The following is an 18,158-nucleotide window of genomic DNA, read 5'->3' as shown; positions in this document are numbered from 1 at the left end:
TTGAATCTTGCAACTTGAGTATGGAGTAAATATTCATAATCCTCATTTTTACTTCTAGAATATTCTCTTAATCATAAAAGTACTTGGTATTGGCATAAAAATAGAGAAGTCGACCAATGGAATCGAATAGAAGACCCAGATCTTAACCCACAAATCTATGAACACCTGATTTTTGATAAAGGAGCTAAAAGCACACAATGGAAGAAAGAAAGCATCTTCAACAAATGGTGCTGGCATAACTGGATGTCAACCTGTAGAAGAATGAAAGTAGATCCGTGTCTATCACCATGCACAAAACTCAAGTCCAAATGGATTAAAGACCTCAATATCAATCTGAACACACTGAACCTGTTAGAGGAGAAAGTGGGAAGTACTCTACAACATCTGGGCACAGGAGACCGCTTCCTACGTATAGCCCCAGCAGCACAGACATTAAGGGCAACATTGAATAAATGGGACCTCCTGAAGCTGAGCAGCTTATGTAAAGCAAAGGACACTGTCACTAAGACACAAAGGCAGCCTACTGACTGGGAAAAGATCTTCACCAACCCCGCAACAGACAAAGGCCTGATCTCCAAAATATATAAGGAACTCAAGAGACTAGACTTTAAAATGTTAATTAACCCAATTAAAAAATGGGGCACTGAACTGAACAGAGAATTCTCAACAGAAAAAGTTCAAATGGCCAAAAGACACTTAAGGGCATGCTCAACCTCCTTAGCAATCAGGGAAATGCAAATCAAAACAACGCTGAGATACCATCTTACACCTGTCAGATTGGCTAAAATCAAAAACACCAATGATAGCCTTTGCTGGAGAGGATGTGGAGTAAGGGGTACACTCATCCATTGCTGGTGGGAATGCACACTTGTGCAACCGCTTTGGAAAGCAGTGTGGAGGTTTCTCAGGAAATTTGGGATCAACCTACCCCAGGACCCAGCAATCCCACTATTGGGAATTTACCCAAGAGATGCCCAATCATACTACAAAAGTATTTGTTCAACTATGTTTATAGCAGCATTATTTGTAATAGCCAGAACCTGGAAACAACCTAGATGCCCTTCAGTGGAAGAATGGATGAAGAAACTGTGGAATATATACATATTAGAGTACTACTCGGCGGTAAAAAACAATGACATCTTGAATTTTGCATGCAAATGGATGGAAATAGAAAACACCATCCTGAGTGAGGTAACCCAGGCCCAAAAAGATGAACATGGGATGTACTCACTCATAATTGGTTACTAGCCATAAATAAAGGACATCGAGCCTATAATTCATAAAAAATCCTAGAGAAGCTATATAAGAAGGTGAACCCAAAGAAAAACATATAGTTATCCTCCTGGATATTGGAAGTAGACAAGATTGCCGGACAAAAAATGGGAATATGGGGGCGGGGTGGGATGGGGGGATGGGGGGATGGGGGAATGGGGAGAGAAAAGTGTGAAGTGGAGGATGGGAAGAGCTTGGGGGAATAGGATGGTTGGGATATAGGAAGGGTGGATATGGGAACAAGGAATTATATATCTTAGTTAAGGGAGCCATTCTAGGGTTGGCAGAGACTTGACTCTAGAGGGGTTCCCAGGTGTCCAGGAAGACGCCCCCAGCTAGTTCCTTGGGCAGCTGAGGAGAGGGTGCCAGAAAGGTCCAGATCCTATTGTCATACTCATGAATATCTTGCATATCACCATAGAACCTTCACCTGGCATTGGATGGAGAAAATGACAGAGCCCCACATTGGTGCACCGGACTGAGCTTCCAAGGTCCTGATGAGGAGCAAAAGGAGGGAGATCATGAGCAAGGAAGTCAGGACCGCGAGGAGTGCTTTTACCCATTGAGACGGTGGGACAGATCTAACAGGAGACCACCAAGTCCAGTCGGAATGGGACTGATGGAACAGGGGACCAAACAGGACTCTCTGAATGTGGCTGACGGTGGAGGAGGACTGAGAAACCAAGGACAATGGCAATGAACATGAACTCTACAGCATGGACGGGCTCACTGAGAGCCTTGTTAGTTTGGTTGCTCACCTTCCTGGACTTAGGGGGAGCTGGGAGGACCTTGGACTAAACATAGTGAAGGGAACCCTGATGGTTCTTTGTCTTTGGAGAGGGGTGGAGTGGGGGTATGGGTGGAAGGGAGTGGAGGGAAGGGGGAGGAGAAGGGGAGGAGATGGAAATCTTGAATAAAAAAATGAGAAAAAAAAAAGTACTCATCCTTACCCCTTACATCAATTTTATTTGTTTGAGACAGGGTGACGTACTTATATACTTTCCTATAGGTTATTTCTCCTTATTCTAAAAACTAGACCCTCGCTCACTGACAGTTTTCCCAACAATATTTTTATCACAGTAGTTGCCAATTTCAATACTGATAAAGACAAATCTTATAACCATGACAATACTGTGTTCTCCTGGGGACCACCTAATCCATGGATTTATTATACTTTAACAGGTCTGCTGAAATAAAAACTCATATACCATACAACTTGGGCTTATAAGCAAACTCACAAGGTTGTGCAACCAACACTACAAAATTTAAGTCTTTACCTACTTCCAAAATTAAATCTCACAATGATTAAGTGTGCTAAAATTAAACTTGATAAAGATAGGTGTGGCGGTGGTATTTCCTCTGTGAAGGACCAACAAGCATGCCATTGTTTGGAGAAGTCTCATTTTATGCACATACTCCTTCAGTTGCGAGGTGTTGGGATATTTTCATCTCATGGCTATCATAGAACACTGTGATGGACACTGGATACACACCTAGGAGGAACTTCTGTGTCATTTGGAGCCTCTCCGGTACTAAGGAACCCTCACACTGTTTTCATCAAGCTCCATTATTTGGCAAACCTACTAATGAAGTATGAAGTCCTATGCTATACAAATGTCATTGCTAACACCTGTAATTGTCTTTTTTCTTTACATTTACTCTAGTAGGTGTGAGATGGTCACCTTGAAATGCTTTCCCTCATGACTAATGCTTTTTAGCATATTTTCATGTGTTTACTGGCTACTTTTATGCCTTCTATAGAGAAAAGTCTATTTAAATCCTTTAGCTATTTTCAAGATTTGTCACTATTGAGTTGTAAAAGTTCTTCATTGCAATGTCTTTAGATTTTATTTTCACCTTCTTGATGATGTTCTTCAGTGAATAAAATTTTTACTTCTGATATACTCCAACTACCTACTGTTGTTATTGTTTGCTTGGGGATGTTTGCTAAGAAAGATATGCCCAACCCAAAGTCATAACCATTTATGCCTACATATCCTCCTGAGACTTTCCTGACCTCTTATGTTTAGGTCCAAGAATTATAGCATAGACACCAGACTGATGAGAAAGACGAACACAGGCAACTCGAGCCCTGGCTATCAGCTAACTACAATGCCTCAAAGAGCCCATTATCTCAGAAAACTGAGATAATAAAGCAATTGTTAATTGATAAATCAAGAAGCTTTGGTAACAAGTAGAACACAATCCCCCTCTGCTTCACTGCTTTCTATTTTAGCACATAGGACTTCTAACATATTCCATCTCTTATATAGCTTTCTTAATTATTGCCTGCCAACTCTAGCAGACTATAAACCACACGAAAACAGGTACTTTTGTCTGTTCAGTTTTCAAATCAACTGCATAGTCTAAATCATGGCTTGGCATGTTTTATTGGTTTAACATTGCAATTTATTGAACACTGAAATACACACTCACCAAAAATAAATATAAATTGTATTTATACTTCTTATTTAAGTTGCACATTCTATACAAGATGTGCTACAACTAATTCTTATTTATAGATTCCCTGACTCTTCCCCTTCCCTCACCCCCAGACAGGATATCTTTGTGTATCCCTGACTGTCCTAAAACTGGCTCTGTAGACCAGGCTGGCCTTGAGCTCAGAGAACCTGTCTGTGCCCAGTAAATTCCCTGATTTTTTTAAATTAACCTTTTTGTTAAAACTTATTTGTAACCCTAAATTGGTACTCACATAATTCACATAGATTGCAGAACATTAAAGGTTGTCTCGTGTACATGATTTCAGCCCTAACCAGCATTTTGTTAGTCTCTTTATTTCTATTGCCCCCGCCCCCATTTTTACACCATTAGTGATTTCAATCCTTGAGAAAGCCCAGGTGTTATACTGAAGTGCTATGTAGTGTTCCTGAATGGGGCGGGGTGGGGTATTATGTCCTGTAGTGGTTTGAAATGCCCTGTAAGGCATTTGGTAACCATTTGGGAAGGATATGGAAGAATGTCACTTGGGAGAGGGTACTTACCATTTCAATAGCCTCCAGACATTCCCAATACTTTCTTTTCTGTTTGTGAATGGGACTATGAGCTCTCAGCTACCATTCCACCATGATGCCTGCTGTCATGTTATGGCCACAATGGTGAGGAACTGTAAGATCCAATTAAATGCTTCCTTCTCTAAGCTACCTTGGTCATGGATTTTTTTTTTCATGATACCAGAAAAGTAACTAAGACATGTACTTTCTATGTTGTGTACAGGTATGAGTCAATAGAGCTGTTGGGTCTGAGTTCAATGTTAATAAACCAACAATACATTTTTTTTTAAAAAAAGCCCTTATTAAGACTTATACATAAAAAATGGTTATATGTTTGATGAAAATGCTACAGCCCAATAGGAACAAATAGAAACAATGATTTGATATTTGTGAATATGGTGTTCTGATTATATAGACCATTATCACCAAATGACAAGAATCAGTTGTACCTCTTAGAATCCCAGCAATCATGAGGCTTTTAACAGTGACTCCAACCAGTGAACAGACTAACGGTTGCACTGTGTGCGAATTATTACTCACTTCTAAAATAAAAGTAATTCTGAAATACTGCAGGTATAATTTTTATTGAATGTAACATTTCACCTGCCCGAAGGGAGTTACTATTTTAAAACACTCTGCTGTAACTCGTCTCCAGTCCTAGCACCTGAGAAGACTAAGACCGAAATACTGCCTTGAGTTTAGGAGCCAGATTAGGCTACGCAGCAAGACCCTGTGTGCCCCACTCCCACTCCAAATAACACTATTTCTCAAAGCAAAGCATAAATTTAAAAGTAAATAATGACCAATTACCTCCCTTACACTTTGTCACTTTAGATATTTAGATACTCATTACTGCTGTTGTTCTTTTTTAAAGTACGCTAAGCATACGCTGTGCTACTGAACTATGTCCCTATTCCTTGGGGGCTGGATGCTGTGTGAGATATGGTCTTACTACTTAATGTAGTCAGTCTTTGAACACATTATTGTATGTAGGCCAAGCTGGCCTCAGATTCACAATCTACTGCCTTGACCTCTTTAGTGCTGAGAATGCAGGACTCAATACAATACCCCACAATATACTAGTACTGCTTAAAAACTGAATATGGAGGCTTTCCACTAATGTGAATTGAACCATATGCTACTTAGTTCTTATTTAAGAAGCCTAATTAAAACAGACAAAACTTTTTCTGTGTATGTAATTTTCATATTTCTCCACTGAATGATAAGTATTTATTTTTAAAAGCAGAAGTCTGCCAGAAGGTGGTAACAGGCAAATCTCTGAGTTCAAGGTCAGCCTGGTCTATGGAGCTAATTCCAGGACAGCTAGAGCTACACAAAGAATCCCTGTTTCGAAAACAAAAACAAACACCAACAACAAAAGAGTAGAGGTTGCTAGGAATGATGATGCAGGTCTATTAACTACATAGGGAGACTGTCTCAAGAGAGGCAGGGACGGGAAAAGCAGCACACTAAGCAATACCATCAGCCGTCTAGAGCAAAGGCTAGCTTCAAGTCTTATGTCTGGTATTTATTACACTAGTGATTTAACTGCTTCCATAATGCACACGAGGCAGCGCAAGAAGTGCTCACTCTGCCTGTTTTGGCTATTATTACTATTATTGTTGAATAATACCTCTTTAACGGTGGTTCTGTATCAGTCTCAAACAAAACCATAAAAATATACTAACATTTACATTTTTATTCTGTCTTCCTTTAGAAGCCATACCAGAAAATGAAATCACATATTACTTAAGAAATTTAAATTGTTTCCACTTTGCCAGAGAGTTTTGCTACCATAAAAGTTAGATATAACTCATCACATCTACTTCCTCAATGTTGATTATACAATAAACAAAATGAAACATTACAGACTGAAAAGAAATTCTTAGTCATCAGAGAAATGCAAATCAAAACAACTCTGAGATTCCATCTTACACCTGTAAGAATGGCCAAGATCAAAGACTGATGACAGCTTATGCTGGAGAGGTTGTGGGGAAAAGGGAACACTCCTGCATTGCTGGTGGGAATGCAAGCTGGTACAGCCCCTTTGGATGTCAGTGTGGCGATTTCTCAGAAAATTAGGAAACAACCTTCCTCAAGACCCAGCAATACCACTTTTGGGTACATATCCAAAGGATGCTCAATCATGCCACAAGGACATATGCTCAACTATGTTCACAGCAGCTTTGTTTGTCATAGCCAGAACCTGGAAACAACCTAAATACCCCTCGACCGAAGAATGGATAAGGAAAATGTGGTACATTTACACAATGGAGTACTACACAGGAGAGAAAAATAACGACAGTTTGAATTTTGCAGGAAAATGGATAGAACTAGAAAACATTATTTTGAGTGAGGTAACCCAGACACAGAAAGACATGTACTCACTCATAGGTGGTTTTTAAACATAAAGCAAAGAAAGCCAGCCTGCAAACCATAATCCCAGAGAACTTAGACAACAATGAGGACACTAAGAGAAACTTACATAGATCTAATCTACATGGGAAGTAGAAAGTAGAAAAAGACAAGATTTCCTGAGTAAATTAGGAGCATGGGGACCTTGGGGGAGGGTTGAAGGGCAAAGGGGAGAGGTAGGGAGGGCAGCAGAGAAAAATGTAGAGCTAAATAAAAATCAATTTTTAAAAATTCTTCAAGAAGAGACATTCAGAAAACACTGACGAGTTCCCGCCAAGCTTTCGGAAGGTCTAACTCAGTACATAAAGGTCTGAGGGAGCACAGAAGGACTCTATGTTTGAGAGGTGAACCAACAGGCTTGGCTTCCTAAACCATGGTGATTTCTGTCTAACAGTAAACGAATGAAGCCATTCATGAGACATCTCAACATTCAAAAAATTTACTTTAGTCCATTATGACCTAAAATGACACCTTGGATAACTAATAATAACATTTATATGCATCATGTGGCAAGTTATAGGCATTTTTCTAAAACATTAAATGCAAGTTCACTGATTTATTTGAGAAATAGGGTGTTCATGTGCCCTGTCCTGGACTGAGAAGGCACAGTCTCTAGGGACTTTGGCTGATGAGGAGGAGGCAAATGTCAGCAAGAAACAATGAGGTACTATCAGAAAGCCATCAGACACACTCAGCTAAAGGCGAGGTTACAGTTCTTATATAAATATCAAACCATTCTTCCAAACTTCTATTTAAAACTCAGTCTTCAACAAAGAAACACACTGAAAAGTAACACTGAGAAGTCAACCAGACATAGAAGGAAAAATAATGCATGTTCTCACTTATCAGCAGAATCTAAACAAAAGAGTTTGCTCTACACAGTGAATGGTGGATACCCATCAATGGACAGAAAGGGGAAGAAGTAGGCCAAAGGGTACAAACGTGTAGTCACAGGACAATGACACAAAAGATTGAAGACACATGGGAACTGCAGTGAAGAACAATCACACACACACACACCATAACAGCATGTGCTTCGCATGGTATCAGGTGTCCTCAGCTCTTGCTCACAAGCACACAACACGCAAGAAGGAGGTGGGAGATGGTAACATTCCTGACTACAGCATGCACTTCATTACGCAAATGTCCATCAAAACGTCATGCTGGACACCTCAAGGACAATACCAAAACATTATTTTCACTACAAAGCTACATCCAGGAAGTTCAAAATACCATGTCAACACATGCGTCTAAACTGAATTTAGAAGTAAAGGTCTGGTACACAAGTTTCATATCTATAAATCTCTTAGAATCTCATTTTATAAGACTAAATTTTCATTTTAATTTCCCATTTTTCTCTTTATTCTGAAATATTCAAGGCACTTGTTTAAGCAGCTGTTCAAGCATAGAACATTTTTCCTTAACAAAATAATTATTGCTGTAATAATCTGTAATTATGGTTTATAACTGCAATAATCCCAAAGAAATCAGTCATTACCACAGATCACAAGCAATCGTTAACTACTGTTAATGACCTATTTCTTAGGGATTATTGTTTTTGTAAACCATGACCACATCACCACAGATATGAGAGAGCAAGACAATATAATACAAATGAGACCATAATATAATAATAAACTTATTTTGTAACATTAAAAGCCATTAAGCATCTAAATTAAAGCACACATAACTAAAGCATATAATTTTCTTTGTTCAACATTAACTGAACTGTTGAGTCTGCACAAAAGAAATTGAATACTACTGCAGACAATGTACAAGCTAAAGCAATGCTGGGTGTGCTCTGTAATATTGTAACAATTACTTTTGAACACACTACAGGTATATTTAAAAGGTAGACAAATTTCTTCTCATTGACTTTGACTACAAAAATGAAAAGCAAACATGTATTAAAATTTCTCTATGTACCAGACATATCTTCAAATATTATTATATAATAATCCAACTATAAAAAGTTCTACTTGTATACATCACAAATTGGGTGTGATATATATATATGTGTGTATGTGTATATATATATATATATATATATATATATATATCTCCACCAATTATTCATTTTAAGTTAATCCTATCCATGTCTTTGAATAGTTATAGTTTCATTAAATTTTCTTCTAAAGAAAAACATTTGATTTTTACAAGTGTGTGGGTATAAGTGTGTGTATGTACACACACATGCATGCAAGCACATACCACAGAACATGTGTAGAGGAAAACTTGCAGGAGGAAGTTCTCTCCTTTCCCCATGTGAGTTTAAAGGATCAAACTCAGGTCATTAGGCTTAGTGCAAGCACCTTTATCTTGAGCCACCTTGCTACTCTTGACTTGCTACATTTTAATGTAATATTTGATATTCATGCAAATCATATATGTAATATACATTAACTAAATAAAAGGCATATATCAAATTTAGGAGGCTTCGGAGACTGTCATGTCTACTTCCAAACCCTTCCTATGCTTGTCAGTTATGCTGACCCTAGAGATGACCTTAATCCTATACCTGGTGTTTACTATTCTTATGGCATTTCAGTTTTACCACTTTTGCATATATTCTTAGATAATGAATTTCTCACTTGTCACACTTATTTAAAAGTTTTATTAAAGCATTCATGCTAAATGTAGCTTCCTGAGTTACTTCTCTTTACCAAACCTCTGACATTCATCATTAAGTATGCCTGTCGTTTATTCTTATCACTCTATAATATTCTCCTAAGTAACTTTACGATGATTTATTTATATTACTTAACTATATTATCCATCTCCAAGATAATGGGAATGTATGCTGTATCCAACTTACAGAACTGGACTTGTCTGCAATGGTGCTTTTAAACACACACTGCTGACTATCCAACAGTTCATATGGAGTAAAATTTCCATACTTTACAACCTACTAACAGTTACAAAAGAAAACAACTTTTAAGGGGGCATAGCCCAAATCTCATATCTGACAAACTCCACCTAAGTTCAGATGCATAGAAGGCTGTAGATAAAAATCACAGTAATTTGTATGCATGTTACTTGACCAATTTTTCTAAAATAAAATTTAAATACAGTATATAAAGACTAGGAAGGAAAATATAGAAGGTTAAACTTCTATTAACTCTGCAGGCACATTTTCGGACAGTATGGAACCTTTTACTGATGACAAAGAAAGGACAAGATCATACAAGAAATCAAATCATTCCCTCTTTCCCCTTGCTGTCATCACTAGTACAGCTTGTCAAGGCTCCTGGCTGCTGGACCCAGCGAGCATTTCATCACCTCTTCCCCTGCTCACTCCACTCCAGTTGCCGTCCCAGGTCAAGTGTCTGCTGCACTAGCACAACAACTGCCATCCGTCCCTGGACACATGAAATTCTTCTCTAGTTCCTTCTTTAGCTCTGTTTTCTTAGCTTTTTGGCCATTTGTCATCAGACTCAGAAAAGTCAACTACTGCTACTCCCACCAGCAAGTTCATCAATCACGTCACGTGACTATGGCTGCAGGTCTCTTCCCAAAGGCTCCACACAGACCTGTGCGGTCTCACCACTGCTCTCACACAGCTCCTCAGCCTGTGCTCCAATCATCCAAGGCTGCGGTGCTCAACTTTCTGAGCTATGGCCACAGTCACTCAGCATATTCTACTTACTCTACTATACAGCGACTTTTAAACTTCTCTCCTGTCTTGTCTAAATTACTTACAAGTGTTTAACATCACTGCTAGAATCACAAGGCAGAACACTCTGCTTGCATCTGTCTGAAAAATGCTCCTGGTTTTTCTGGTTCTTTAAAGAAACATTTGCTAGCCAGACATGGTGGATCATTCCTATAGTCTTAGGACACTGAGGCAAGGAGATTCTCAAGAGTTCTAGGCCAGCCTGGGTTACACAGCAGTTACCAGACACAACACAAAACACACAGCAGCTGGAAAGCTAAGGACACACCTGCCGAGACACAGTGAGAAGACAGAAGCTGTGGTGCCCTAAGTATCATCAGCCGAGGAAACTTGTTCTGTGAGTCCTCTCTCTCCAGCTGCTTTCAGAGCTTTCTGTTTGGGGTTAGACAGTATGAGAGAAGCAGGGCTGTTCCTGTTTATGACGGGTAGATAACAGGCTTGCTCTAATATCAATCCAAATGAGGAATTAATAATTCTCAGCATTTATTCACTTGCTACCTCTATTCTAGTTGTTCTTTGTCTCAGAGTCAATTTGAGATATATGACATCCCCATATGATCTTTTAATTTCCCTTGTAATATTTTCATTTCCTTTATTCTAGAGCATTCTTGACTATTTCTTCAGAACTGGCAGTTTAAAATTTCTTGAGTAGGAGTGAGAATATGAGCAAAGAGGTCAAGACCATGATGGGTTCACCCACTGAGACAGTCTGCCTGAGCTAATGGGAGCTCACCAACTCCAGCCGGACAGGGAAGGTATCAGCATAGGTCCAAACTAGTCCCTCTGAATGTGGTTGACAGTTGCATGGCTGGGGCAAACTGAGGGGCCACTGGCAGTAGCACCAGCACTTATCCCTACTGTTTTTACTAGCTTTTTGGGAACCCATTCTCTTTGGATGCTCAGCCTAGATATAGTAGGGAGGGCCTTGGACCTTCCCCAAAGCAATGCGCCTAACCTTCTCTGAGGAGTGGATGGGGGATAGGGCAGAGGTGAAGGTGGAGAGAATGGGAAAAGAGGAGGGAGTGAGAACTGGGATTGGTATGTAAAATGAAAAAAGATAGCTTGTTTTCTTGTTTAAAAAAATAAAGATTCCTTCTTCAATTTACTATTGAACAGTTCAAAACTTTAGATCAGTAACTGTTTAATAAGGTAGCAAAAATGAGTACAAAACCAGATAATCGTCAATGCACTGTGTTCAGCATCTGGTGGCCATACAAGAGTAACTCTTTACTAAATAATGCAAACACCACACGATTCAAAAAGAGGGGGAAAGTGATTTTTACAGGTAGCTGGCTAAACATGATCCAAAAATAGCATAATCCAAACCAATATGTATACACAGAATGAACACCTAGAAAAAAAATACTAAAAATGCCATCTTTGTGTCACCAGACAAAAGTACTACATCACATTAAGTACAGAGTTATCATATATCTACAAAGGAAAAACGATCAGAGTTACGAAGGAACTAAAATCCACTCTGTACTCAGCACAGGTACACCTAACCTGGCACTGGGGCATCCAGAAGAGGGGCCTTTCCTGTCATTTACAAAGCACCCAACCTCCTACTGAGTGCAAGAAGATAAAGCAGATCCTTATTGATCAGAAATACCTTGTGGGCCAGACATCACAACACTGGTTCAGAGACAGCAGGCACCTAACCAGTTCTAAAGGCCAGAGGACAGGTACAGCAAGAATTCCATGCAGAAGGCAGACACAGAGTAAGATCTTCAGTGAAAATGTAAACTAAGGGGGAAATCTGGTCCAGACAGAGAAAGCAGTACAGAAAACTGCAAGGAACTTCAGTGCTAGGTGGAGATGGAAACAATGCAACAACCCCAAGTCAGGCCTATGCACATATCCCTAGAGACAGGAGAAACCTCATTCCAACCCCGAGGACATGGTTCAATGGTATGGTGCTACTCACCTAGCACATGAAGAAGCCTTGCTCTAAGGAAACTGTTCTGACAACATTAAACTGATAATTCCCTCACCCAACATTTAGTATGGAAAACACTCCAGACAAAAAGAGAGAACTATATACTATTTACAAGAGCTGCTTTTTCTGTTTGTGTTTTTTCATTTTGCTTTCAAGACAGGGTTTCTCTGTGTAGCCCTTGCTGTCCTGGAACTTACTTCATAGACCAGGCTGGCCTGAAACTCACAGAGCCTCTGTCTCGCGAGTGCACAGGCGTGCACCACCACCACCCAATTTACAAGAAATGCTTTAAAAAAAAAAACATTAACAAGCCAGGATATGGAGGCACATGTCTTTAATCTCACTACTAGGGAGGCAGAGGCAGGCGGATCTCTTGAGTTTGATGTCAGCATGATCTACAGAGTGAGTTTCAGGACAGCCAGGGCTACACAGAAAAACCCTGTCTTCAAAAACCGTTAGAAAAAACACCACCAACCCAAAGCCATAAGCAGATTGGAGATGAGTGGAAATGTGAGGAGTCAGGAGAGAGCTTCACACTGGTAAGACTATCCAATAGGAAAATGCCAGCCAATAGATATATCACTACCAATGTCTACACGAGACAAAAATTGAAAAATATAAAGTGGTATAGACGACATGTGGAGTCATATAACAAGTCCCAGTAATTCAGAAGGGTGAGACCAGACAATGTGGCACTTGACCAGGGGAGGAATCGGAAAGCAGTAAGCTGAGCCACGAAAAGCTCTAATACGTGTAAATGAAAAGCATCAGTCTAACAAAGACACACCTTGATTAGAAAATGTTTTTGAACAAAAAGGGAACTAAAACATCAAGATTTATGTGATAAAAGCAATGCTTAAGAGAAAAAAATAGATATGAAAGCTCTAGAGTCTGCAACAAAATTTAAAAAGTATCAAAAAAATCTGTGGGTGTGTATATGTTATGAAACTATTCACAGGAGGAGAGGGGAAGGGAGGTCACAGAATGTATGAGACATAGAGACAGGAGTGACTCTCTTTAGGAAGAAAGGGAGCAGAGACAGCCAGAGAGGAGCAGAGGGTGCATGGAGGAAGAGGGAAAAGGGAATGAGTAAGAACACAGTATAATAACACAAACATTTGGCTATGCCAGTGAAATCCATTTTTTTGTATACTAACCTGACAAATAGCAAAAACTATAAATTCTTTCATCTTTCTATTGCATTTTAAAAATTTGAAGAAAAGTAGTCCCTGCTATCTACCTGAAAGTATTTAATGGGATATAAAGAAATAAGTATACCCTCCTTCAGTCAGGTTAAAGACAAAATAATAAGGAAAGTGAGACATAAAAATAAACACGGTGAAGACGGATACCCAAATAATAGTAAAATCTGATGAGGACTCTTTTACTAGCTGACTTTGGCCAGGTTTGCAATCTACTATAGGAAAGATGGGAACAGACTAGCAAAGACAATGGTATCACACTGTCTGCTTGAGGATCAACAGCTGCTCTACAGAGTCCATGTTGAGTTGTCTCCTCTGTGTCTCAGAAAAATAGTAACAATCAACAGTCAAGTCACCAAAATACCCAATAGCTTTAATAAAATCAATCATTTACTCAGAGACATTGGGAAAAACACAACCATTTATAGCAGGACAGACTGGCCTTGAACTCACAGATCTGCCTGCCTCTGCCTCTCTAACCTAGTGTGGGTATTAAAGGCTCTGACAGTGACTGATGGCTCTACTCACTACAGCACACTGCTGCTCACAGCTGTGACACAGACTGACCTTCTTGAATTGCCATTTCAACAGCTAGCCCAGAAGTTGAATGCAGGAGCTTTTGATAATTCTGAGCATTTTGGTCAAACAGCTGCACAAGAAGAGTACACGTCTTTTCATATTCACATCTGCTGACTGTGCACAGCTGCTCCAGCTGCTGGAACACGGTAGCAGTATCATCCAGGGGGTCATCTAAGTTATCTCTGAAACACAGAGGACATTCATTCCCTTATAATGTGGTACATATTAATCACAACATAGAAACTTTGCAATGTAAAAGTGCTATGATGAACCAAGAAATAAAAGACAAATGGATTGGAAGGTAAAAAAAAAAAAAAGTAAAACCCCATATATGAAGCTGATATGATTATGCACACAGAAATTATCAAAAGACCTCCCACACACAAAAGTTACTAGAACTAAGAAGTGAATTCACCGAGATCATAACAAATGAACTCAAAACATAAAACCAATGACAAAGAAGAAATGAAAATGGAATATTAAACAACAGTGTCATATGATTTAAGAAGCATGGTAAGCTTGGGGGGGGGGGCACGAGCCTATAATTCAAGTACAACAGAAGGATCAGGAGTTTAAGACCAGCCTCAGTTAGATGTAAATTTAAGACACTGTTCTCAAAAATAAATAACAATTTAATGCAAAGGTACTAACTAAATCTAACTTAAGTATGCTAAAATTTAAAGCTGAAATTACAAAGTACTGACAGAAGAAGCCGAACAGCTACAGGAACCAATGGGCAGATGGCCATGTCTGCTGACCAAGGATCTGATATTGCCGCAGTCTCAACCTCTCTGAAATTAACATCTGGGATTCAGTAACATTCTATCAAAAGAGGAATTTCCTTGTAGAAATTCACAGACTGGATCAGACAGAGAGACCAACGAGCACAGTACTTGCTGACAAGCCAGTGGACCTGACCCGGACACCTGGAACCATGTATATAGAGAAGGAAGGACAGAGACAACTCCACAAAGCTTTCCTCTGACCTGGACACAGGTGTTAGGCATATATTCTCCCACACAGAATAATACTTTTTAAATGAGATAAAAAGACTGCCAAATGTATGCTAAATTTTACATGAAGAATAAAATGATGGGATGGAGAGATGGCCCAATAAGTGCAATGATTGCTCTTCCAGAGGACCTGAGTTCAATTCCCAGCAACCACATGGTGGCTTACAACCATCTCTAGGGGTATCTGGTGCCCTCTTCTGGCATAAAGGTGTACATTCAGGTAAGCACTCAACCATGAATAAACTGGAGGGGAAAAAAGAAAAAGAAATGAGGTACAGTAGCCAAAATACACTCACACTGCCTGGTTTCAAAGTTTTGCCTATAGTAACTAAGACAGGGCACTGGTGGAAAGATATGTGGATTAGAATGAACAGAGTCTCAAAATGGAACCATATACATGTGGTGGATTAATTTTTAACAACAGTATGAATGAAATTCAATTAGAAAGGACAGTCTTTATCCACAAACTGCACTGGGTACCTAAATGATCATCCAAAGTAAACATGATGGAGACAAGAAGAACCTGGACTTTATGCACTGTTAACATAATACATACATATATACAAATAATATACATATAACATAATATAGAAAGCCTGGCTTTTTTGTTTCTGAGACAGACTTCTTTTGTAACCCAAGCTGGCCTTCCATGCATTACACAGAGCTTGTGATTATGCTGCCTCAGGATTCCAAGTGCTCGGAATAGATGTTTTCACACTCAGAACAAAAATTAACTGCAAATGGATTACACACATTAAGTGTACATTTTGTTTGGTTTGGTTTTGTGTTTATATATTCCTGGAAGTCCTGGAACTCTATGTAGACCAGGCTGGGTCTCAAACTCAAGAGATCTACCTGCCTTTGGCTCCTGAGTGCTGGGTTTAAAGGCCTACAAAATCTTAACACTATAAAAATGTAAAGGAAAGCTCTGACTTGGAATGCAGCAAAAAATCCCTTAGACAGGGCACCAAACAAGATACAGAAAACAAAAATAATAAGCAGGAGCTCAGGGAATATAAAACGTACAGTCTCCTAGACTCAGAAAGTAGAAAGGTGAATAACAGGCAGTAAGAGAGAAAACAGTCTCTACGATTTTAACAAACGAAATGTGAACAGATTATACAAACTTCTAAACTTTCAATATAAGGAAATAACCCAGATCTAAAGGGAACTAGCTAAAATATTTTTAAATAATTTTCATTTATATGTATGGGTGCTTCGCCTGTGTGTATGTCTGTGAACTACATGTGTGCCTGATGCACATGGAAGCCAGAAGAGAGCTTTGGATTCTCAGGGCTGGAGTTAAGAGACAGATAGCTGTGAACCACTAGATGTGTGCTGGGAATTGAACCAGAGTCCTCTGAGAAAGAAGCCAGTGCTTAGTTACACAGCTATCTATCCAGCCCCTGGGCAACAGATCTGACAGACAAAACAATAAAGACAAAATACAAATTAAAACCACAATGAGGTATCATTACATAACTACTAGACTCACTATAAAACTAAAAACAAACAAACAAACAACAACAACAAAAAATCAATGGCCAGCAATCAAGTGCAAAGCAATTCAAATTTTCATATAATGTAGGTAAGTGTATGTACAGATGTTAGAGCCACTTTGGAAAATGGTTTGGTAGCTTTTTACCATGCTACCAGGAAACCCTCTTGTATAGGTATTTTACACAACGAAATGGAAACTTTTATGTTCATATGAAACTGTGCACAGGAATGAAGCCAGCAGTTTTCCCCATTGCTAAAGAAGTGAGCAACCCAAGTATCCATGAACAGTCAATGGGCACACTGACACATTCACAGATGGGCTTCTACCCGGAATGAAAAAGAAGGAACCCCTGATACAACATGGAGGGATTCCAAATGCATGTGCCAAATGAAAAACACCAGATTTCAAAAGCGAATACTGATGGCTATACCTGCACAATATTCTAGAAATAGCAAAAATAATAGGAAAACAGATTAGTTATTGCCAGAGCTGTGTGCTAATTAAAAAGGGACCAAAACTATCTCGAGGGTGATGGTACTATGTTTACTATCAAGCGTATGGTGGTGGTTATACAACTGTACATGTTTGTCAGCACTCAAAACTGTACACCAACAATGGTGAACCTTAACATTTTACTTCAATCTTTAATAATTCCAAGATAGATAAACATAAGACATTTAATGTTTTAATACCTCACAACAATGGCAACAGATTCCAATCGGGAAGTGATAAAAGCCTTGGTGATTTCAGGTGCATAAGTGTCTAACAAGTGGGGTTCAGCTGATTTCACAAAAGGAACCGATGCTACCATTCTCTGCCACAGAGTTAGTAAGTAATGAACACTGTTGGGGGCAAACTCCCAATGCTACAAAGAAACACAGCAAATGTTATTCAAAATGCCATTATAGCTTTCCAGACTAAAAATCAAAGAGTAAAATTACTGCAGATAAAATTAACTGGGTTTTTGTTGTTGTTCTAGTATTAGTTTGTGTTTTTTTGTTTTGAACAAGATACTTGTCTAGCCTAGGCTAGCTCTGAATGCATAATATATCTGAGAAGGATCATTAGCTTGTGATTCTCCACATCCTGAGTGCTGCTATTACAGATACACACAACCATACCCAGTTTACATGTCAGTAGGGATAGAACCTGGGGTTCTGTGGATGTTAGGTAAGCATTCTGTCAGCTGAGTTACATCTCTGGCCCTGATAAAATTAACTTTTATTGTGATTATATAACTAAGGACCACACAAATTTCACAATTCAAGAAGTATTCAAAAACTAACATCTTTCACTGTGCCACTTACAATAATGACTGCTAAAATAATAGCACATTTCCTTAGGATCCAGTTCCACTAATATTTTACAAGCACTGAAACCAAGTGGAAACAGAGCTTCCCATCAACTTACAAAGGTCTATTCCCATAATACAATCTGGAATTCTCCCATAATGCAATCTATCCTTTTATTTCTTTACATAGACTTGACTATAGATTCTTATCAATGACTAGATATTAAGCAGAATGCCAATTCTTATTATTTTGTGTTGCAAT

General features: G+C 39.0%; 1 protein-coding gene across 1 annotated transcript in view; it reads right to left on the bottom strand.

Annotated features, from left to right (window-relative positions):
• The window catches only part of Ranbp17 (RAN binding protein 17), a 336,136-nt gene that overhangs the window by 259,758 nt on the left and 58,220 nt on the right, over positions 1 to 18,158 (bottom strand). Inside the window, 2 exon segments of the mRNA XM_038328832.1 lie at positions 14,080 to 14,273; positions 17,298 to 17,470. Of these exon segments, the coding sequence (XP_038184760.1) occupies positions 14,080 to 14,273; positions 17,298 to 17,470 (367 nt within the window).

Source organism: Arvicola amphibius, chromosome 4 (assembly GCF_903992535.2).
Source record: "Arvicola amphibius chromosome 4, mArvAmp1.2, whole genome shotgun sequence".
Classification (NCBI taxonomy): Eukaryota; Metazoa; Chordata; class Mammalia; order Rodentia; family Cricetidae; genus Arvicola; species Arvicola amphibius.
The sequence above is the reverse complement of the archived record's forward strand: the minus strand, read 5'-3'. Positions and strand labels throughout refer to the sequence as shown.